Source organism: Mesoplodon mirus, assembly GCF_964341445.2.
Source record: "Mesoplodon mirus genome assembly, chromosome: 11".
NCBI classification, from domain to species: Eukaryota; Metazoa; Chordata; class Mammalia; order Artiodactyla; family Ziphiidae; genus Mesoplodon; species Mesoplodon mirus.
This window is the reverse complement of record NC_138987.1, coordinates 91,623,090-91,646,992: the sequence shown is the minus strand read 5'-3', so window position 1 is coordinate 91,646,992 and position 23,903 is coordinate 91,623,090. Positions and strand designations below refer to the sequence as shown.

Genomic DNA, 23,903 nt, shown 5'->3' with positions numbered 1-23,903 from the left:
TCCCTTCACTTTTAGCTCAGATTCAACCACTAATTCATTAAATCTTAAATTACAAAGGACAAGACCTGAGTAGAGCTGGCCTCTGTATCCACAGGTTCCGCACTGTGGATTCAACGAACCATGAATCACATATATTTAAACAAAATTCCAGAAAGTTCCAAAAAGTAAAACTTCAATTTGCCACACTCCAGCAACTATTTACATAGCATCTACATTGTATTAGGTATTATAAGTAATCTAGAGATGATTTAAAGTACATGGGGATGTACATAGGTCATATGCAAATATGCCATTTTATACAAGGGACTTGAGCATCTGGGGATTTGGGGATCCATGGGGGTCCTGGAACCAATCCTGGGGCAGAGGGGCTAGTGGGTAGCGACAGAGGACTGGGGCTGAACCATCATTCAGCCTATTAGGTGAAGTGGTTACCTTGTACACGTCGTGGTGATCGACAATGTGGTCAAAATTCTTATAGATGTCGTTGAGCATGTCCACCACTTCCATGGGGGTGCTGTACTTGCAGATGGTGGTGAACCCCACAATGTCACTGAAGTAGACTGTAACTTCCTCGTATAGCTCAGGCTCCACGATGCCTTTCTCCTTCAGAGACTTGACCACCAGCCTAGATGAGGAAGCGAAAAACAAGGCCTTCAACTTCAGCAAATTTCTTCTTCCCCTGCAGAAATCTTTGAGACAGTACTATTTGTCCACCAGGAATTCTAAAATTGGGGATTTCCAGTGAATTGTGTAGGAAGCAAAGATAGGTTGCATATACCAAATGTATGAATATACTGCACACACACATAACACATGTATTTGACCTCAGATGAATAGGAGGTTCAGTATTAATTTAATACTTGATTATAACACTAATAAACATGTACACATAACTGTAATACCTACACAATCCTAATACTTGCTCACTTTTTACCTATCGATAGCTTCTTCTAGATAGAGCTCTACATCCAGAAGCCGAGGAGAGTGTGTCATTGATGTAAGAGCTTGACTCACGACAGCTCTCAGATCTGACTTTCTCATCAGTAAATAGTTTTACTTCCCTGGCATATTTAACGTGGCCTTGTTTAATAGCACTATGAAGAAATAATGTATTTAAAATGAATTTTGATATATTCTAAACCTGAATTTATTTGAAACATTTTGGAGCAGAATTGGGTCCTTTAAAAAGCAACATCAATTACCACGTAAACAAGTTAAAATTCTGCTAAAACTGCACAAGTCAAATAGAAGCAACTTAGAATATCTCTGTTGAACAGATATAAAGAGCAGTATATCAGACTCAGAATTAAGAGAGAAGAACCACAAGAAGAGATGCCACACTTCCTTTATGTGCCAAGTTGCCTTTTCATTGAGTAAATGGGGTGGAGGGGTGCTGACATGAGGCTGCGTGTTCCCTGTCTGCCTTTGGGATCACTTGGTAAAGGATCAGAGTAGGGACCGCCTGCAAGCTGGGAGGTATGACAGAGGTCATAAAATCCCTTACTTTTCCAGATGAGAAGGCTGAGGCTTAAAAAGAAAGTAAGGGGAGTTCCCTGGTGGCCCAGTGGTTAGGACTCCATGCTTTCACTGTCCAGGGCCTGGGTTCAATCCCTGGTCGGGGAACTGAGATCCCACAAGCTGCAAGGTGCAGCCAAAAAAACCCCAACCAAATAAAAAAGTATGACTTGCACAAGGTCCCAGAGCCACTGAGGGCAGAGCCAGTGCTGGAACTCAGTAACTCCCACCCTTCAGGCTTTTAATTGCATCACATTCCTCCACAACCCAGGCCTCGGATCCTCGGGGTGATGGGGAAGATTTGGAGGTGTGCTGGCTGTAGTAAAGGAAGAAGGTCTGGCACTTTCCTGGAAAACAGACAGCCAATCAACCACAAGCATTCCCAAAACACATTTAGAGAACCTTCAGAGCATCAAGGGAGGTCCTTTCAGTTGGTACAATGATGAAATTTGGGAACTTGAAAACCATCCCTGCCGTGTGGCTGGTTAGATTCGCAGGGGCATGTCTGGGGTGGTGGTTCCTTACGTGCCCCATAGAAGGGTGCAGATTATTTGGAGGCTACACAGACTAATGATAAGATTGGATATTTCGCCATCTTTGCCCTTCATTTTACTGCTTATAGCTGAAAAGTCATATGAGCTTAGAAAATAGTATGTTACCTGAGAGAGAAACTAATGTTGGTGGATAAATGAAGGAAGGGCTATGACTTAACCTGGTGAACTTTGATAACAGGTTTTTGCTGACACAGTATACAGAGTAGGTGTCTTAGAAGTGCTTCCCACAGGTAGGTAGTTTTTTCCATAGGTAGAAAAAACTTCTATTTTAACCTGTTTCAAAACCCCAAGGAGTACTGTGAAATAAGTGTCTAAGTAGTATCTGGCTCCTACCTGCAACTTATTTACAATTTTGCTGTAATATTTATTTTGGATTCTTCTAGGTATCATGCATGTATATTTTAGTTTTCCTTTGCAAATATAAAGAACTTGTATATAAATGATCAAAGTGACTTGCCCTGTAGTCATTGTGTATTGCAGCCCTTGCTCTACAATCTTTGGTGATCCAATAGGAACATCTCCCGTCTAGTGGTCAACATGGCACACTGAACCAAGGGTAGGAAAAAATCCACGGTGCTGAGCCAGCTGTTTCAAATCGTGAGTGTCATTATTGGTTAAAACCATCAGTGATAAAAAGCTGGGAAGGCAGCTAAATCATCAGGATGTTGTTTTTGTCACAACTCAGCATGAAAGGCCGGCAAGGACTGATGCATTATATAAAGAACATTCACAGAGCACTAACAGAAACTGCCATCTCTAAAGTGAATAATAAGGGCTCCAGCCTATGCCTAGGTTACCAATGCCAGGCTGAGGGCACATGGGTTCTGCATTAGGCTTTCTTCAGGGCCAGATGGCTGAACAGGGCCTGTGTGTAACTCCTACCTCCTCATTCAGGCTTGTAGAAGAGAAACTATTTCTTTATTTAGAAAACAACTCATATGAGCTCAAAATCATTCCTTTATTAATGTAGAGCTGATATGCTCAATGAGCATGGGTTCAAAATAAAATAATAATTAATGCAAGTAATATATAAAAGTCGTAACTACTATGCATAGTAATAACAACCATGGACGTTACAGACACTGTGCTAAGTACCTTATATTGTGCACATTATTTTAGAGGATTCTTTGAGCCAGCCTATGATGGGAAACTGAGGCTTGCAGTGTTTAGGTAACTTGTCCAAGGCTGCAGATCACAAGTAGGTGGTGGAACCATGATTTGAAGTCAGGCCTAGCTGACCTCAGTTTCCATGATTTCACCCAATGCGACACTGCCTCGCTTATCCTTAATCTAAGAGGACAGTTTATCATTCATTGAGCAGAGAACATTACCTCTCACTTGTGACAGTTGTGGGTCCCTTGGTCCAACCTATTTCCCAGCTGTTCACATTTTAATTTCTTGCTTATCTTAACATTTCTTAGTTATTACCTGAGGACCAACACTTATGAAACGTTAAACTGGGATTTCAACCTTAATTTCTTTCTCTTCTGTCATGGTTGTAATATTGTTTCACAAAATTGAGATGAGCCCATAGATGCCTGTGTGATGAGACACCTGGGGAGAGTGGGACCATACCTTCTCCACTAAAGATGCTCCCACTTCTTGTAATTTGGCCTCTACTTTGAGGCAGACAGAAGAAAGCAAAGAGATTAACACTTAGTGCCTGAAAATGCCTTAAAGCTCACAGATTCTGTAGGAAAACTTTAATTTCCATTTTTGGACTGGGGAGAGACAGTGACTGGCCTAAGGTCCCAGACTTAGCAGAAGTGGCCAAGAGGTGCTGGAACCCAGGTCACTTTAACTCTACCGTCCATGCTCCTTCCATGGCACCACAAAACCACTGGAAAACAACCTCTTTCTTCTAGCTATTTAGACAGTGCAAACCAGGACAAGGCTTAGCAAGGTACATGAATTAAAAAAATTTTTTTTCTCATATTTTATCATGCAATATAAACTTGACTAAAATGCACTAAGTAACAACATGTTATATTTAAATCAGCACTAAATTAAAATGTTTGGTGGGAAATAGCATAATTTATTTTAATACACTCCAACTCAGTCTGAAGGTGAGCAGTTTATTTCTGAAGGTTTAGAGATTTTACCTATAACTTATTATTGAAACAAACAAATTTTTTGGTCTCCTTCTTCATCTTTGATTTTTAAAAATTCTTCTTCTTTAGTTCACAGTGTCATAGAAGTAGAAAATAAGACTGATAGAAACCACTCTAAAACATATGGCTTTATATACATAAAAAATTCAATAATGTTGTCACAACCTCTAATACAGTATGATTCTTATTTATTTACTAGCATCCAGAATAAATACATGTTCTGTACATATTAAATTGTTCAAGTATATCTAGAGCAGTGCTTGTAAAAGTGAGGTATATGCATTTTTAAACACAACAATCTGTTGAAGAATATGCAAAAGGGACCAATCCTATATAAATACAGAGAAAACCATCGCTAGACAAATATGCTTTGGCTTTTAGCCTTAATGGCTGAGCATGTCTGTGGAGTCTGGAAAATCACGTCCGCGGGAGGACTTCCTTACCTTGGGAGCAACATAAAATTAAGTCTGTCAGCCCTGTCCCTCTCTGCCTTGTACAGCTGTGTCCTTTCTTCCACCAGATGTTCCAGGTTTCGGGAATACAGCTGTAGACGTCGGATCAAGGTATCCATATAAGTTTCATTTTTTTGGTCATGGAAAAGGCTGTAGGTAGTGATAGATGAAGAGATCTCCATATTATCAAGAAAACATGAACATCCATTAAAACAATGGGCAAATATCATAAACAGGTAATTAAACAAAGAATAAAAATGACCAACAAATGTAGCAAAAAATTTTAACCCGAGGAAGGATCAAAGGAATAGAAATAACATTTTAAAAAAATAAAAACAAATGTTAGCACAATGGTAATCAATGTAGGTAAGATGGCAGAAAAATATACATTACAGCCTTTCTGGAGGGAAATTTGGTAAAATGTGTCACAAGCTTTAAGAATGCTTATGCCGATCGGCCCATCAACCCTACTTCTAAGAATTATCCAAAGGAAACAATCATGCATGTGCTGAAAGTTAACTACAAAGAAAGCCACAGTATTCTTCACAAGCAAACATTTAAAAATAATCTAAATGTGTAACAAAAAGTGACTAAAATATGAAACGATGGAATATGAATGTATCATTAAACACAAATTAGAATCGTGATACATACAAAGATGCTACCTCTATATTATTAAGTGAAAAAAGCCAGTTCATAAAACAGCAAAAATTATCATCCCATTTTTAATTTTTGAAAACTGGTGGTCATCTATTAAAAACCAGGTGATGTTTTTACTTTCTTGTTTGCTTATTCATATTTTCTAAAATTTTAATAAGGAGCAACTTGCAATAAAGGGAAATATAAGAAAAGGACCAAGAAAAGTAAAGCTGAGCCTTATATAGTATCTCCTCAGACAGAGTCAGGGTCCTAGAGCAAAAGCCCTAACTCTGGAGTATTTTGTTAGATCAAGACAACTTAGATGAGATGGCAGCTTTTCGTGACCCTGTGACACGCCTAGGTGCAGAGCCCAGTCGGGAGGCACACCGAGTCCCGCACAGCTGTTGTGAGGATTGGCGACAACATTCATGACACAACCGAAGGGATGAATAGATCATACCATTTCATTATCACAACAACAATTACAAGTCGCCATTTCTGTACTCAAAAAGATGGACTACATCATAATCCCCTTGGTGTGGGGCGGGATGTTTGTTAAAAATTGAGTACTTTTCTGAGTCCTATCATAGACCTATATGACTGGAAACTGCTAGGTTTGGGATTAAGAGAAATATTTAACAAGGTCCCTAGGAGATTCTTACTGGAAACCATTATGGAGTCTAGTTGGGTAGAAAGAGTGAGGGAGCAGGTGTAAGGGATGGATTATCTTATTTCATGATGAATTGACTCAATTAAAACAGTTTCCTCAACCTTGGCTGTGTATTTCAATCACTTGAGGAGCTTATTTAAACTCCTGATGCCAGCCTGCACCCAGATCAATTACACCAGACTCTCTAGGGTAGGACTCTGGCATCAGTAGTTTAAAAATCTCCCCAGGTGATTTCAGTGTGCAGCCACGTTGAGAACCACCATATTAAAGGCTAAATATCAGGGGCCTAGTTTTATCTTCACGAGCTTACATTTCATCTGTCACACATACAATCACATCTGCTCTTAGTAACAGGTCTGGGAAGGAATGAAAATAATAAATCATTTATTATTTCCTGCTCCTTTTCCACATATGACGGTTTAGATCAAACAATCAACAGCCACACTTTCATTGTCTTCACTCTACCGCATCTCGGTCCTGTGCTTTATTAAATTAGCTTCACTAAGAATCTGTGTCTTTGACTTGATGAGAACTACAGAAAGAGCTGGAAGGAACTGCAGAAATCATTCCAATTTTACTAGCAACAAAACTGATACCCAGAGTTCGGGTGTTTTGCCCAATGTCCCACAACTAGCTATTATTAGATACTAGCCTAGAAACCAGATCTCCTCTTACCTCAGAGCTATTTTTCTCACCCTGCATTGTATCTAACTCAAAACATGGGAAATCTAAAATTCAGTCTTACTGGATAACTGTATGTTACTTTTTTTGATCCTGAATTATAATCCGATTCATGGCTCAAGTGCTTAAGGCCAAAGTTGCTGATCTTAAGATTTTAAAACTGTAAGAAACTTTTTGATCTTCAGAATTTTCCAGGGTTTTGTGCAGATTTGTACTAGACTTCTAAATCCTAATGACCTGCAGAAGGGTCAGGGAACTATATTTTTAACACATCAGTCAGAATTTATTTTCTAATCAGGCAAGTTTTGCCCTTGAGTACAGTACTTAACCTTTCAAGTGATTATTCCCCCAAGAAAATGGTCTGTTCATCTCCATACCATTTTAATTTTTTTGAGACAGGTATTGTAGTCCTTGATTTTTCATTAGAAAAGATATTCTCATACTTAGCTGCCACAGAATGTCAGCTATTATTAGAAAAATCTGAAATTAGAAGGGAAAAGTAAAAATTTCAGCCATACCCAAATATCTTGGCCAGTGTATTCTCAATTTTCTTGAAGTCTGGCCTCTTTTCTGGATCTTCCTCCCAGCAGTTTTTGACAAGCAGATAGACCTGGAAGAAAGAAGAGGTGGAAGTGAAGTAAGTCAGAAGGAGAAAGACAAATACTATATGATATCACTTATAGGTAGAATCTAAAATACGGCACAAATGAACCTATCTACAAAACAGAAACAGACTCATAGACACAGAGATCAGACTTGTGGTTGCCAAGGCGCAGGCAGGGAGGGAGTGGGATGGACTGGGAGTGTAGGGTTAGTAGATGCAAACAATTATGTTTAGAATGGATAAACTACAAGGTCTTACTGTACAGCACAGGGAACTTTATTCAGTATCCTGTGATAAACCATAATGGAAAATACGAAAAAAAGAATACAAAAAAAAAGAATATATATGTGTATAAGTGAGTCACTTTGCTGTACAGCAGAGATCAGTACAACATTGTAAATCAACTATACTTCAATAAAAATGAATGAATGAATGAATGAACAGGTGGATCAGCTTAGAGGGTGGCATCCTATCCTATTCTGTTCTGGGATGGGAGTAACTGAAGCAGGGACTATTTTTAAAACGTCTCAACTCTGACAACGAGGATGAAACGGCCCGGCTCCCTGTGTGTATCTGTCACTGCCGCCTGCACTACCTTGCCTCACCCTTCCCTTCGATCCTAAACTAAGGAAAACGGAGATACCGATTTGGACCAGGTGGGGTTGATGGGAGAGACAAAATGCTTTACAGACGGACGTTTGCAGGCTTTGTGCGGGGGATGGCAATAAACAGCTGGGCTCTGTGAGTATGAGGCAAGTGACTCTAAATGAGTGAGGCTCTGTGACATTCGTTTTCAGCCATGCCTGACCATGGAATCGCCTGCGGAGCATTCACAAAACTTCTTATGATTTAGGGAGATTCTGAATTAACTGGTTTGGGAAGGGGCCTTGTTAGGGTTCTCAGATATAGCAAATAGAAATACAGGACACCCAGTTAAACTTGAATTTCAGATAAACAACGAATAGTTTCTTTAGCATAAGTATGTCCCAGATGTTGCATGGCCAAAGGACACTAACCTATACATTTTTAAGTTCCCCAGGTGATGCATTGCCCAGCTGCGGTGAAGAGAAGCGAGGAAGGGGAGGTATGGAGGGAGAAGGAGACGCGAGGAGGCCTGTGGAACCATCTTTCGTTTGATACCACTTGTTTGCAGCTTTTGTGGGATCAAAAAGCATGGTGAAAACCATTTGTTTTAAATAATAGGGCTTCCCTGGTGGTGCAGTGGTTGAGAGTCCGCCTGCCGATGCAGGGGACGCGGGTTCGTGTCCCGGTCTGGGAAGATCCCACATGCCACGGTGCGGCTGGGCCCGTGAGCCGTGGCCGCTGAGCCTGCGCGTCCGGAGCCTGTGCTCCGCAACGGGAGAGGCCACAACAGTGAGAGGCCCGCATACAGCAAAAAAATAAAATAAATAATAATAATAATAAAGTTTGTTCTTCACTCTGACCCCAAACAGGATCACAAATGGTACTAGATACAGTCCCTGCCTGCGTTCTTTTGCCTTAACGAGAGTCCCTGGGGAGGGACAGGACCACGGTATGGAACCGTGGTTGCCAGTATTCACCACTAGGTGATGCTGCTGCCTGGGAAAACGATCTGCTGGCTGATGCCTTAGCAAAGAAGCGACAGAAGCACTGACAATGGGCTGATACGGGTACCGCCCGTGAAACAGCAGATGCTCTTCAGGCACTGCCAAGTCTTGGAGTTTCGGGCCTGTATTCTGTTGGAACCAGCTACTAGATAATGCAATCGAATTCCTCATATCCAGTTCCAGAAGCATCCAGCCACACGAGTGAACTGATGAGGAGGATGCTTTGGTGAAAGAGGTTGTAAACAACATGTGGATATACTCAGGCTAGAAAGGAGGGTTTGAGAAGAGAGATGCTGATGTGTGGGGAGGAATCCAAGGATCCAGAAAAGCAGGAGGAAAGGAAGGCATGAGGAGAAGCAAGGAGAGAAGCAGATGTAGCTCAGAACCCTGGGTACAACCTGCCTTTAATGCTGAAAAAGAGAGAGAGAAGTAAAAATGGCCCATTCATGCCCAGCAGGGTCTGGCCATAACCACATCTGGCAGGTCGCTTGCAAATTAAAGCAAAATATTTTAATCTTTATCCTGCAAGAAACAAAAGTTGAAAAAAAAATTTTAACAACCATAAATATTTTTTAAACATTTACTTACCATCTTCTGGATTATAAAAGCTCAGATAAAATTCTAAAAAAGAAAATTAGAATTTTTTTTTCCCACAGGCCTTAAAGGCCTTTGTGAGGCATTACAAAAAAATTAAGCAGATACAGAGAAAATCTCCATTTTCTTCAGAGGAGGGATAGAAAGAGTGAAAGTACATTTCTCTATTGTTTCTAGATGTTGGCATATTTAGTTTTTAATCAGGAGGTAGTATTTATAAGCTTAATATGGGTATCACATGGAATCTTGCTCTTTTAGCTCCTAAAAATCGAGAATGTAATGTGTACTTGAGTTCCTTCCTGAGTTGGGAGTATGGTAGGCTGATAGCGGCTCCCAAGGGTGTGTCCTAACCCCTGGAACCAGTTACCTTATTTGGAAAAAGGGTCTTTGCAGACGTGATTAAGTTAAGGGTCTTGCGATGGGGAGATAATCTGGATTATTTTGATGGGCCTGATTGTAATCACATGTATCCTTATATAGGAGGGAAGTAGAGGGAGATTAGACAGACAGAAGAGAATGTGGCCTGGAAGCAGAGATTAGAGCATTGTGGCCACAAGCCAAGGAATGTCAGTAGCCACCAGAAGCTCCTGGAAGGAGCAAGGAATGGATTCTCCCCTAGAACCTCTGGAAGAAGCATGACCTTCTGACAACTCATTTCACACTTCTGGTCTCCAGAACTGTAAGTGTCTACATTTCTGTTGTGTTAATCCACCAAGTCTGTGGTCCTCTTGCAGCGGCCCAGAAAAACTCCATGCAGGGAGATATACTCACTTCCAGCTCTTTTTCCTCTGCTGTTTCCAGGAACAGATCAGGGCGGAAGGGTTTCACTCCGTTGGAATTCTCCACTCTGAAAATCTTCTCTGGTGGGGTAGGAAGAATTCAAATTACAAGAAAGAATGCAGCGTGAAGGAATTTTAGCAGCAGCCGCCAGACTCTGAATTGGTTCACCAACCCTGGGTGGGTACCCAGTGGGAGTGTGGCAGAGCCTAGGCCAGCACTTGACAGACAGATGTGAATGAATGGATGGTCCACCAGGCGAAGGGGTCTCATGCCCCCTTACACCCAGGAGATTACCTTAAGTTAAGGCTACTAACCCTTTAAAACTTAACTCAGAGACCGCTGTCTTAGGGAGGCTTCCTCTGACCAAGACCCTAGCCTGTCCTCCCTATATCCCTTAGCTACCTCCATCCCCCAGACAGGTAAGAGCTGGCACATAATAAGTGCTCAGTAAAGCGAGGACTGGATGAACGGAAGGAGACATTTCCTCCCCGAGAGGACATGTGACAAAACCATAGATCTGCTCTTAGTAAGAACTAAAATATGTGTTGTCCCGCTAGAGTGATCTCGTTCAGGTATGAAACAGACACACGTCCCTTATTGGAATCAGAAGGAAAGCAAGAAATTGTAAGGCGAGATTCTCTAACTCACAAAAATGCTGACGGTAGTGGCAGCTGGCAGTGGTATATCGTCCTATGCTTTTCAGAGTCCTCTAACGTTCATACTGTCACTGAATTCCTCCAACTAGCCCGTGGAGTGTGGAGGGTGGATGTGACATTGCTTTTGCAGATGAGGGACTGAGATGTGGTCACAGAAACCTCAGGGTCTCAGCCAGCCTAGAATTCCTGCTGGGTCCCAGAGAAGGCCCCCGAAGGGTCAGACTCTCACCCTTCTGGTCCCGACAGCTGAGCGTGTAGAAGGTTTCTCTCCGCAGGATGATCTCCTGGGCGATGATCCCATAGCTGTACACGTCTCCTTTCTGTGAGATGTTGGCTTGGCGCAGGTGCTCCGGGGCAGTCCACAGGTCTGTGCGTTCAGAATGGAGATCGCGAGGTTGAGGCGGGGTGAGCGGCCCAGAGGTCCCCGACTTGCTTTTATGTTTAAGTCCCTCTACCATGCTGATGCTGGTGATAGGGTAGAACACACACTTGCCTTCCAAGCTGACTAGGCAAGGCCAGGATTTGGGTGAGCAAATATGGCAATGCCTTCCCTAAAACTGCTTGGATTGTAGTCCTGAAACCCTCAAGGTCTACCTAGACTAGCTCCTGGGGTATAGGAAGTGCTCAGTAAATATTTGTGGGGTGAATGCAGTAGAATGTAAGAGGTTGAGGATTTAATAGCTTATGGAACATATGGCATAAACCTATGAAAGCCTCTATAAATATTTTAAAACTATATATTTAATGTAATATAAAACATTATCAATACATATATTGATAATGTTTCCTAAAAGAAAATAAACAAAGAGACCATCACTGATATTTTCTGGGTGTGACATACTGGCAGCCATGAAGTCAGCTATTATCCACGGATGTGTTTTCTTTGGTGCTCGCAGTATTATTTAAAAAAAGAATGCATACACTTTACTCACGTTTTACTAGTGTGCCTGCTACTCCTAGTGCTTTCTATCAAGTCTACTTCACACGAGTGAAGCACTCCTGTGTCCTGTGTTTGGCTCCTATAGACACTTGGGTTTTGGACCCCTATCACATATCTTATGTATAATAATGAGGGCATACAATTAGTTATCCTCCAACCTCCCTTGGAAGTTTTCCAGGATCACCTAGCTCCTTGCAGACTTTTTGAGATTTCTACCTTCAGCATTTTCAATTAAATAAACCTACAGATTCATGTGTTTTCAGTACGGTGAGATGCTTAAGATGAAGCACACTTTCCTCATTTAGTTTTCCATCCAACTGTTCACTGCCTTTTTGAATTTATGTCTTGTGAATTAATGTGGCTTGTGATTCATGAACAACTGATCCTAATGGTTAAACTTGTGGGAAGGGAAATAAATCTACTTATGCTAAAATTTCCGATAACCGACCCCACAGATAGGTAGGTATAACTGGATGATGTCCAAAAGGATCGGATTTGGCCTGCAGTTCATCTGATGCTGTGTCATGGTGAGTCATTTCATGAAGGTGAGTCATTTCATGAAAGAGATTTGCTCACTCCATGATGAGCACTGCTTGGCACACAGTAGGTCCTCAACAAGCACTTACTAGATTGAGTCCAATGTCCTAGCATCCTTGACGTGACTGAAGAAGTGGGGGGCAGAACTGTAATTTTTCATCCATTAAGGGAAAACTAGAGGATTCCAAAGTAGAATTAGAGGTAGAATTTAGTTTTTGGATCCAGGTAGTATTTTGAGGCATATATTGAGTCCTAGCCTTCTGAGGCTGTTTAACCCTGAATTCTAGTAAAGAACAGGTGAATGTTCAACATGAAAAGCCCTTTATACTTTACAAATCATTTTTTTGTGTGTTACTTTTTTGACCCTCATCACAATCCTGAAAGGGCTAAGTATGAATATGTTTTACTGATAAGACTTTTTTCTTATCATTATCATTTCTTATCATTATCACAGATAAATGAATGAAGTCTAGAATTGGGAAACTGGTCTTCAGCCTTGTACTCTATCTTCTTGGGCAAATCTCTTAACCTCTCTGAGCTTCAATTCTGTCTTCTACAAATGAAGAGGGTTCGATCAGACGATTTCTAAGATCTCTTACTGCTCTAACTTCTGTATTTTCTCATGAAGTCCTGCTTCCACAAGCCAATAACTTCTTCATGATTTCTCCCTGATATCAAGGGACACACAGATGAAGGAAATCCACAGAGGAGATTTGTTCAACTCGACAAGCATGCACTGAACACTGAGAAGGGGGTAGTGCTGGAGAATGACCCAGCTGATGCCTCTTACAACTCCAAGTGTTTATTTTCTGATCAGTATCACCATTTCCTGAACACCTTACATGGACTTGTGAGAAAAAAAAAATTTTAAGTGGGAAACTAGTAAAAATTTCATTCATGACAGACCTTTTCTTGGAGGTAAAATGGAATTGCAGCCAAAATCAGTTATCTTCACCACCATTCTACTATCCACCACGCAGTTGGTGGATTTCAGACGACCGTGGACTTCTGTCTTACTGGAGTGCAGATATGACATCCCCTGTAGTTTTTCAGATAACAGGAAAACAGAGATATGACACTTTTCAGCAGCTCCATTATTTTAAGGAAAGAAATGATGTTTTGAAATTATTTTGGCATGCAGATAGAATCACCATCAAATTTTAAATTTAATTCCATTAAGTTTAACTTAATGTTGTTAAAGCCCCAATATTTGCCTAAGCACTGCATCTAGTTTTGAAGTCTATTTAGGTGACACAGTAAAAGGCAATTGTTTGAAGACTCTGTTTAGTAGTTGTATATAATATGAAGCAAAGATTGATCCTGTTTTTTTAAAAGCGTTTCTGCTTACCACTTATTCTGTCTGTGACCTTGGGTATGTCTCTAGTCTTCTGCTACCTCAATGAAAAAACATGAATAAGGCCTTGCCTTCCTGAAGGGAGGGGTGAGGCTAGATTATTTCGTAAAGTCTAAATGGTTTCATTCTATTTTAAAATAGAATGTTTCATTCTGTTTTGAAAGAGGAAGCCCTTTATGGGCTGATGTGCCTTCCCCTGGTGGCCAGAGGTGGTATTGCAGAAACTGGTGTTTGGCCTTGATCCCAGGGATGAAATGTACCAAATAAGGTATTGTGTCACATTTTTTCCAACTGATTCTGATCCTATGTGACTTTCAAGTGATTTAAGACTGTATCACACAGCTTACTCTCGGGACTCGCTTTTCTTCACTCTTGAATGGGGCCCTAGTTACTGGTATCCACTTCCTTTTCATAGCACATCGGGGAAATATACATGTCCAGATTTATTATTGCCTCATGCAAGACGAATGCCTACCCTTAATATTTTCTCTTATGAAGATGAGGATTCAGTCATCTTCTCTGAGACCTTATGTGATTTTTTTACTTCCAGCAAATCTGTGAAAATATGTGCCCCAAGCCCAGTGTAGAAAGAATTTACTAATAAAAATAATAATGGCCAACATATATTGAATACCTGCTTGTCAGGTCTTATTTGGAGCACATGCATTGTTTCATAAAATCCTCATGACAATCCTATGACATAGGTACTATTTTTATTATCATTTTACAGGTGAAGAGACCAATGCAATAGCTCGCTACATCTGTCTTCCCAGATTTAACTTTCATAAATGTCTTTTGTGTTTGTGGGTCTCTTACCTTAGCAATGTCATACAAGACAGAGATCTTAAACTCCCAATCCATGAATGTACCATCAGGATAGGAAATTGTGTCATTTAAAACTTCCTGAGCAGGAGAAAAAGAAGAAGATGAGTTGTCTGAAGGAGGCTATTGTGGAAAGACTGTTACAGGCAAATAATGACTTTCTCATCATGAGGCCTTGGGCTCAGGAACAAGTTGGAACTCCATTGTCCTGGTTTTCCTGAACATGTGTTTCTTCTCTCCCTGATTTAAGAAACATTAGGTGGTTCTTATCCCAAGGAGATGAGCAGGAGATGGCCATAGATCCAATATACCAGTTCTTCCACTAGGAGTAAAGGAATGAGCAGGCACCTGCCAGGAGTGGGGTCGTGGGCTGAGACGCAGGCTCTGTCTCAGCAAAATTACCCGAGTGTTTTTCAACAAGGAATTGCTATTAGGAAATTCCTTCATTAGGCTATGTTTTCACTTACATGATCAACTGTATCCATTGGCTTAATACCTCTAAGTGTTTCTTCCGTTTACTAAGTCCTCTGTCGTTAAGACAGAGCGCTTGGACTTTCACGGGAACTGTAGGACCTAGAATTTTGAACTCACAGTATTAACGTGATGATGGTTCTATCAAGATACAGGGTTTTAACTAAGCTGAAAACTATTCTTCACAGTAAAACTCTAAACAGCACCCTAACTGAGAACCTAACAATAGTTTCTTGTTTGGGGAAAAAGCCCAGTTTTAACTCTGGTACTGCACCAATAGTTTCCAACAGAGGGTCCAAAGCCGTCAGTCATTTCAGGTAAGGAGCTGTGGATAGCAGGCCAAGTTAAGGGAGGAGTTCTGAGCAGACAGACCCTAAGTAACTCTTCCCTTGAGCACTGACATTTTTTTTTTTTTGTGGTACGCGGGCCTCTCACTGCCGTGGCCTCTCCCGCCGTGGAGCACAGGCTCCGGACGCGCAGGCTCAGCGGCCATGGCTCACGGGACCAGCCACTCCACGGCATGTGGGATCTTCCCGGACCGGGGCGCGAACCCGTGTCCCCCGCATCGGCAGGCAGACTCCCAACCACAGCGCCACCAGGGAAGCCCAGCACTGACATTTTTTATGTTTTTATTTGTTTACTATCTCTTCTCCTTACAAAAATGTCAACTCTGTGATAATCTTCATTTACTAGTGTATCTGCAACATCTATTAAGTGTTTGGCACAGAATAGATGTTCGATAAATGTTTATTGCATGAATGAATCAACTGTGCCTAAACAAGGTTAGCCAAGGTTGCTGTATTATTTTTTTAAATTAATTAATTAATTTATTTTGGGGCTGCGTTGGGTCTTCGTTGCCGTGCACAGGCTCTCTCTAGTTGCGGCGAATGGGGGCCACTCTTCATCGTGGTGCGGGGGCTTCTCATTGCGGTGGCTTCTCTTGTTGCGGTGTGCAGGCTCTGGGCGTGCGGGCTTTGGTAGTTGTGGCTCGCGGGCTCAGTAGTTGTGGCTCACGGGCTCTAGAGCGCAGGCTCAGTAGTTGTGGCGCACGGGCTTAGTTGCTCCGCGGCATGTGGGATCTTCCTGGACCAGGGATCGAACCCGCGTCCCCTGCACTGGCAGGCGGATTCTTAACCACTGTGCCACCAGGGAAGTCCTGGTTGCTGTATATTTATAAGATGGGAAGTATATTGTTTTTACTCTGTCTAGGGAGAGACTTTCTCATTTGTTTCCCCACAGAAGTAGTTTTCAGATGGGATTTGCCATGGGTTGAAGCCTAAAGGGATTATATCAGGGAGGGGAATGTAGTTTGCAAAGGCACAGCCTTTGCTTTGAGGCTCATGATACAAAGGAGTGGATAAGTTTCCTGTAGAAGCTTCTGTGTGGTCTGCTCCCAGCATGAGTCTGCAATGCCAGATGGGGGGCCCAGGACCACTCAGGTAAATGAAGTTTCCCACCATAGGGTAGAGAGTCAAAAACACTACACAGGGCTTCCCTGGTGGCACAGTGGTTGAGAGTCCGCCTGCCGATGCAGGGGACACAGGTTCGTGCCCCGGTCCGGGAAGATCCCACATGCCGCGGAGCGGCTGGGCCCGTGAGCCATGGCCGCTGAGCCTGCGCGTCCGGAGCCTGTGCTCCGCAACGGGAGAGGCCACAGCAGTGAGAGGCCCGTGTACCGCAACAAAACCAAACAAAACCAAACACTACGCATATGATATTTAAATGTTGGCTAGGCATTTTAGGGATTAAAAGACCGTGTGAAACCCTTTGACCAGGCTCTGTTAATTGGAAATTTCTGTTGCACTGAAATCAAATGAATCAGATATGGTCTAGCCTTTGTATGGAAAACACTGAATTTTGAAAGACCTGAAATTGTTATTATTAGGAATGTGTTTATTTTATTATATCAGCAGCAATTTAAACGATCACTTAAGCATCAATTAAAATGATCATATGGTCTTTCTCCAAAGACCTTTTGATATGATGCATTAGAGTAATATTTTTTCCATTCGTAGAATTAACTGTATCTAGTTGTATTACACTTTTCATATACAACTGGCTTAGTTACCAGTATTTTATTTATAATTTTTCCATTTACATTCATAAATGTAATTAGTCTTTAATCACATTTAAGTATCAACTTTATGCTAGCCTTGTTGAATGGTAAATGAATTTAGAGGATGTTCATGTTTTTAACTTTAGAACAGTATTTACATAGATGATGAGAATTATTCATTGAAGTTTAGAAAAATTAAGCTGAATCTTGTTTTCTTTGTAATGGGAGTGTTAATTTCTTCTATTGTTACTGACCTCCTTAAGTTTTTACTTTGAGTCAAGTTTTCATGATTATATTGTTTCTGAAGTTTTTCCTTTTTTTTTAAACATTTTTTTAACTTAATAGTCATGACATTCTTTCATAATTGAAAACATCTTTTTCATAGCTTTATTTTTTTTAATTTTCACTTTTGTGTATTTTTATGTTTGTTTTAGAGACTTAATTAGAAGTATGAGAAGCTTGTATGTTTTGTAGTTTTTAAAAAAATAAACAACTCATGAATGCACTTTAAAAATTTACCAGTTTTATAGTAATTGAATTGTGAAGGTTTCCTGTCCTTAGGCCATAGTTATTCTTCTAAATTTTGCATTGAATACTTAGATTATTTTTTTAAGAGAGAATAGCATTTAGGGATATAATTGTTTTCTTTGAAGATAGATTTGAGTTTATGCCATACATACATTTTTAAAGCTACATTTTTTTTTTTTTTTTTCTTTTTTGGCCACGCTGCGTGAGGCACGCAGGATCTCAGTTCAGGATCCAACTCGTGCCGCCTGCAGTGGAATTGCGGAGTCCTGACCACTGGATTGTCAGGGAACTCCCTCTTGTGTTTGTCTTTTTTTTTTTTTTTAATTGAAGCTTATTGAACAAAAATATTTAAGTTATTAGTTCAGCACTTTTTATTATCTTAAAATTTTATTGAATTATGAATGTTTGGACCTCTTTGAAGCTGCTGCTGCCCCCAATGTTAGTATTCTGGCTTTGTTGGGGAAAACACTGAGGTTTTTAAGAGATACGAGGTCGGAAAGGAGCCCATAGGTAGGGTGACCACAATTCCTGGTTTGCTTGGGGCCAGTTGCAGTTTATGTCTGCTGTTACCACATAATTATTGTTACCCCCTTTCATTCTCAAAGGATCCTGAGAATGAAATTATATGGTCACCCTACCCCAAGGTATTTAAAAGGCTGAAACCTCTTGTAACATATGCCTAGAAAGCGCTCAAGGTGAGCAGCAAATATTTCGATACTCTTTGAAGCAACTGTCCCGGTTTCCTTCCTGCCCCTCCCCCCCCTTCCTCGACACCTGACTTTGTTTTTTGATTGAATGCTTCTGTGTGTGCCTGCCCTTCTGAACTAGCCAATGATTGGATATTCTTAGCTCGATAGTTGGTTCTTCCCAAGAACTTGCCTCAGTCCTTTCTTTTTCTGCTTTGGACTTGTTCAGCCAGAATTCCTGACCCCATCTGGCAACTCCTGGGTCATCCTCAATGCTTCCCAAGGGAGACAAGGGTAGGATTTAGACAGAACTAGGACTTAGGAACAAGCCTCCTTGCTGTCGTAATGACCATCCGGTCTCCTTTTAATACGAAAGCAAGTATGCCCGTAAAATAAAATGAATCAAGAGGCAATCACTCTTCCACATCTGTTCTTTGTCTTTTCAAGTCTACATTCCTGAGTATTTCTTAGCTAGTTTTCTTATAAAGATATAATACGGATGACTGACAAAACCTGAGTGATCTAGTTTGACAAGCATATGGGCCCATACACTTTTCCTGATAACTCTCTGATATTATTTCACTGAGTGAGCCTTTAAAATCGCTACTAAATATTATTTTTTTGCATACGGTTGGCTAGTTAGGGAACTGGAAACGATCCTGGTTCCTTACCCGGAGGGATCCTCTCTCGCAGAACTCAACCACCCCAAAGATCATGGAATCAAGCTTCACCGTGCCGTAGAACTTGGTTAGGTTGTAATAGTCAATCTGTAGCAACTAAGATATAACATGTTTATTTACAAAGCAAGTCAGCCAGAAAGGAGCGCCTGAGTAAAAACTAATATGTTAATAAAACATGCCGTGTCTCAGATCTCTGGGAAGATGTACTGCTCTTGATACAATGAAGTGTCAGTTCATTTCCTACTGCACTTGGAATTACATCTTACCCCACAGCCTTTCTTTTGTCAGCAAGGGGACTTGAATACAAACCTTTGAGTACTCTCAAATCACATCAGGACCACTTTCTAGGACATGCCGACATGTTTTACACCATCAAACATCACCCTTCAACATATTTTGGTAGAATTTTCAGTGAGTATGGTCACCCATTTCTCGGTCTGAGGGCTTCTCTGTCAGCCTCCCCAATAACACCTTGCTCCACCAGGGACCTCAATGCTTGGGGAAAATGGAGTGAAGCTATTTCTCACTTAAAGGTGTTAAGTAAGGGACACATACCTTGTTCAATTCTATCTTCTGTTTCTCGGTGAAATTGCCATCGTTGTGCTTGAGATCCTTTAGAATCACTTGCTGCAAAGATCCATTGAATTAAGGAGATAATGTAGCATGACCACTCATATGCATGTTATAAGAATTTGCTCACGTGTCTATCTTTCCACAATACTGTAAGCTCTCGAGAGCGGTAACACTTTTATTGCTGTTTATATCCTTGGTAACTAGTGCCTGGGATATGGTAGGCTCAGATGGGAATGTTTCTTAAAAATGACTAAATGGAAAGGAAGGGAGGGAGGAAGGGAGGGAGGGAGGGAAAGAAGATACAAAACCCCCCTATGGGATTGTAATAGTCCCACTGCAATGAGCTGAAATATATACAGGGTTGCCTGGACTGCTCTGAATCTCTTTAATTTTTCCTTTTCCTTCCTTCACTCTCCCCCTCTTAAAAATTCTACTTTTCCTTCAATATACTCATGACTTGTGAGTGTTGTAACCCGTGAAGCAGAACCCTGTCCATCCCTGTGAAAGGCTCCAAGAACAGCCCGTGGGGTCAGCCCGGGCACCCCGGCCATCGCAGTGCCAACATCAGAGCTGGGGCGACAATGAGTCAGAAGGCCCAGCACCACATACCCCTGATTGAGAGTTCAGAAGAGCAGAGGAGACTAGAGTCACCTTTTTGTCGTATTTGCACTGTCGTAGTCTCTGGATTGTATCACGTCTCTTGTCATCCTCGATCTGGCACAAGGAAAGGCCAATTATTCCACAAGCTCCATATCTAGTCTTCCCCCCCACCCCCGCCAGACAAGGCTGAGAGGTTCTGCGCGTGGGCTGTATCTGTTGTAGTTTGCTCACAGCACTCTGGGCAGGCTCAGAAAAATTGTCATAATTGACTTGTGTTCCCTCCCTATCATTCTCACCTTCTCCCTCCAACGGTATCTTCCTTCCAAGTATCCGCCAGCTTAACCCTGGGTTTTCCTCCCTTCCTCCTGTGGCTTATTTCAGCCAGCGATTTCCTTTGCTTCCTTCTCTCTCAGTTCCCCCATCTATTGGGAACCATTGCCTGTAGCTCCAGACAGATGGTCTTAGGGGAGCACGTTGTGCATCTGAGTTGCGAACTCATGCCTAAATGCCCAAGTAGCAACGCAAGTGAGGACACTGTGCTGGGGCTTCAGAGGGCAGCCTCATCAGCTCTGGGTTCAGCCTGGAGTGGCCAGATCATCTGATTTGTCAAAAGAAGCTTGTAATATGGATTTCCTATGCCATTCCAAGATGTTTGTATTTGGTAATTAATTTTTTAAAAAGTTAAATATGGAACGAAACACCACACACACACACACACACACACACACACACACACACACACACACACACACACACACACACACACACACACACACACACACACACACACACACACACACACACACACACACACACACACACACACACACACACACCCCCCTGCAGGCTAGTATGGCTCTTGGTCTGCCAGTCTAAAGGCAGAAAAAAGATTGAGAACTATTGCATCTTTCCACTTGATCCTCATAAAAACCTGTGTATTATATTTTTTAAAACTTACTTCATAGGGACATTTTGAAAATGTGAGTGAAATAAGTTATATCCAATTCCAAGCATGATGCCCAGCACAATGCAGGTTAATAAATGTCACTTGTCTCCCCTTCTCCTGTTTCTCATTTTATACATGAAGTACAAAAGGGTTACACGAGGGGATTCCCTGGTGGCGCAGTGGTTGAGAGTCCGCCTGCCGGTGCAGGGGACGCGGGTTCATGCCCCGGTCCGGGAAGATCCCACATGCCGCGGAGCGGCTGGGCCCGTGAGCCATGGCCGCTGAGCCTGCGCGTCCGGAGCCTGCGCTCCACAACGGGAGAGGCCACAACAGTGAGAGGCCCGCGTACCACAAAAAAAAAAAAAAAAAAAAAAAACCAAAGGGTTACATGGGGCTTCCCTGGTGGCGCAGTGGTTGAGAGTCCGCCTGCCGATGCAGGGGACACGGGTTCGTGCCCCAGTCCGGGAAGATCCCACGTGCCGCGGAGTGGCTAGGCCCATGAGCCATGGCTGCTGAGCTTGCGCGTCCGGAGCCTGTGCTCCACAACGGGAGAGGCCACGGCAGTGAGAAGCCCGCATACCACAAAAAAAAAAAAAAAAAAAAAAAGGGTTACACATGTGGCCTAAGAACATATGGAAACCAAGCATGACTTCTGGTCTAGTATTCTTTTCACCCTCTCAGGCCTCGATACATCATTTAGACCATTTGAGCCTCAGTCCCTTCCTTATCTGGGCAATCCTAACTCACAGGGATGCCTGGGAATCAACTGAGACAAAGTTGGTGATGTTTTCTTGCAAAAGCAAAGGCGTTTTATCCTCAAATGAGTCCTCTGCATCGTTACCTTTGTTTTCTGTCTGTTGCTCCCCCCTGGGGCTTTGCTGACTTCTCTCCCTCTGGCTGCCTTGGTTTTCTGACCCTCTCTCTTCTAGCCCGGGATGCTTTCTTCATCCTCTCGCCCCTTAGTCTTGCTTCCTTATCCAGAGCTCGAACCACCGCCTGTCTGGTTGTGTGGCATTTTCCCCTCTTGCTGACTTTGCCTGACCTCCGTGGGCCTTCTCCCAGCCCTGCCGGACTCAGAGCGACGGAAGACCTCTCCATACGGCCAATTCCCAGCCGCCTGCTCCCTAGCTGGGCTGCACCTCAGAGTGACAGCGACTCCCCACTGCTCTGAATCACCTCTAACCTTCCTCCTTCTCGGTTACTGTCCCTAAGACCTATTCCTTAGCCAACTGATGAATTAACTCATAAGAATTCTGTCAGGCCTGACGAGGGGTAGATGGGGTATACTCCTAGGAGTATTTATATTTTAAGAAAACGCACAGAGACACAATGTTTTAGGCTTAACCCAAAAGAACCAAGTGCAATATTGGGGTTCTGAGGCAGTGGGGGAGGCTTGTGAGGAGTGGAGCCGTGGCTGGACGTGGCAGAGGTGAACCACGTGGGAGCCCATCCTCGTGTCACACCAGAGGCAGGGGAACACTCACTCCTTCTAAAGGTCTCCTCTCCCCTTCCCAGGGTACTGCCGGTAAGCCATTCAGGTCAATAAACTCTCTCTTTGAAAATCCAATAATCTGACGACTGTTTACATTTTACTGTGAATGACCACAAGATCGATTTCATCCTGACACTTGCCTGAGACAGATGGGTCTTTTTTTTTTTAATTTTAAAAATATTTATTTATTTGGTTAGTTAGTTGGTTAACTTTTTGGCCACATGGCACAGCATGCGGGATCTTAGTTCCCTGACCAAGGTTCGAACCCGTGCCCCTTGCAGTGGAAGCTCGGAGTCCTAACCACCGGGCCGCCGGGCAAGTCCCTGGTCTTTGCCAACAGCACCTTTATTTTTGTGGTTCAGAATGTAACAGGAGCATCGCTTTCGAGCATGGTGCACTTCTGGAGGATGGGAAGACCCAGTCCTTGCACAGCCGTGAGGGGACCTGAGGCACCAGAGTGCAGCGTGCAGGACTTGGGGTGGAATGCCAGGAGCTGGCGGAGAAGCTCCAAGCACAAACCTGACCCATGAAACAATTTTACTTTTGCTGATTCTAGGCAGGGAGGCACCCCAGGTCACACGATCCTGTTGGCTTGGCCCTACTCTGAGGGACCCTGCTCACTCCTTCACGTGGAGGTTCTGGGACTCCATCTCCTCTTAGTATGCTTTGGTATAAAACCTCTGATAAGGCTATGGTGCATGGTGAATGTTAGGATCGTGGTCCTCACGGTTACACAGACTGGGTTCAACTTGTGGCCACGCTCCTGAAAGTCTAGCCCTGTTGCCCCAAAGTGCTTGGGAACAATGAAATGGGTCAATGCACCTGGCACATAACCAGTGCTCAGGAAATGTTAGCTGTACCATTTGTAGAAATCTGACTCACTAGCTGTGTGTGATCCTGCCCTGCTTCTCAACCCTTTGCCCTTCAATTCTCTCATCAGCAAAATTATGATGATAAAGTCCATCTCATGAGGTCCTTGTGGGGAGTGGATAAGACCACTTAGGTCCCGCATCAACCTCAGTGGATGGGAGGAGTTATCATGGGCTGCTGCTGAGATTTCCTGGCTGAGGGAGAATGGGGGCAAATATCAGCAGAGACCTCTTTTTTCAGCAATGAGCAAGTAAGTCGCACGTCTTTTAGTCTAAGCAGAGTAGTTCCCCAAGGTTTAGAGGAACTCAAATGCTCTACCCATTTCCGTATCCCTTCCATAAAAAATTCTCACTCTGTGCATTTCTCTTCTGGGTCAAATGCAAAGAATGAGGAACACACCATATCTCAGCCTCCACCGAAGTGTCCACTGGTTCAAGTAGCTGACATTTACTGCAATGAAGAGCCAAGGGAAAGATAGGAAGCTGAGAGTTCGAAAACATCTA

At 42.6% G+C, this 23,903-nt stretch overlaps 1 protein-coding gene across 5 annotated transcripts in view; it reads right to left on the bottom strand.

Moving 5' to 3' along the window:
* The window catches only part of GUCY2C (guanylate cyclase 2C), a 114,840-nt gene that overhangs the window by 11,031 nt on the left and 79,906 nt on the right, over positions 1-23,903 (bottom strand). For all 5 annotated transcript variants that reach the window (XM_082635093.1, XM_082635097.1, XM_082635096.1 and 2 more), the window contains 10 exons: positions 20,144-20,206; positions 19,475-19,546; positions 18,911-19,015; positions 14,493-14,579; positions 13,229-13,361; positions 11,075-11,212; positions 10,181-10,269; positions 7,141-7,232; positions 4,624-4,782; positions 433-625 (listed from right to left, as the gene is read on the bottom strand). In XM_082635093.1, the coding sequence (XP_082491219.1) occupies positions 433-625; positions 4,624-4,782; positions 7,141-7,232; positions 10,181-10,269; positions 11,075-11,212; positions 13,229-13,361; positions 14,493-14,579; positions 18,911-19,015; positions 19,475-19,546; positions 20,144-20,206 (1,131 nt within the window). The remainder of the gene's footprint in view (positions 1-432; positions 626-4,623; positions 4,783-7,140; positions 7,233-10,180; positions 10,270-11,074; positions 11,213-13,228; positions 13,362-14,492; positions 14,580-18,910; positions 19,016-19,474; positions 19,547-20,143; positions 20,207-23,903) is intronic.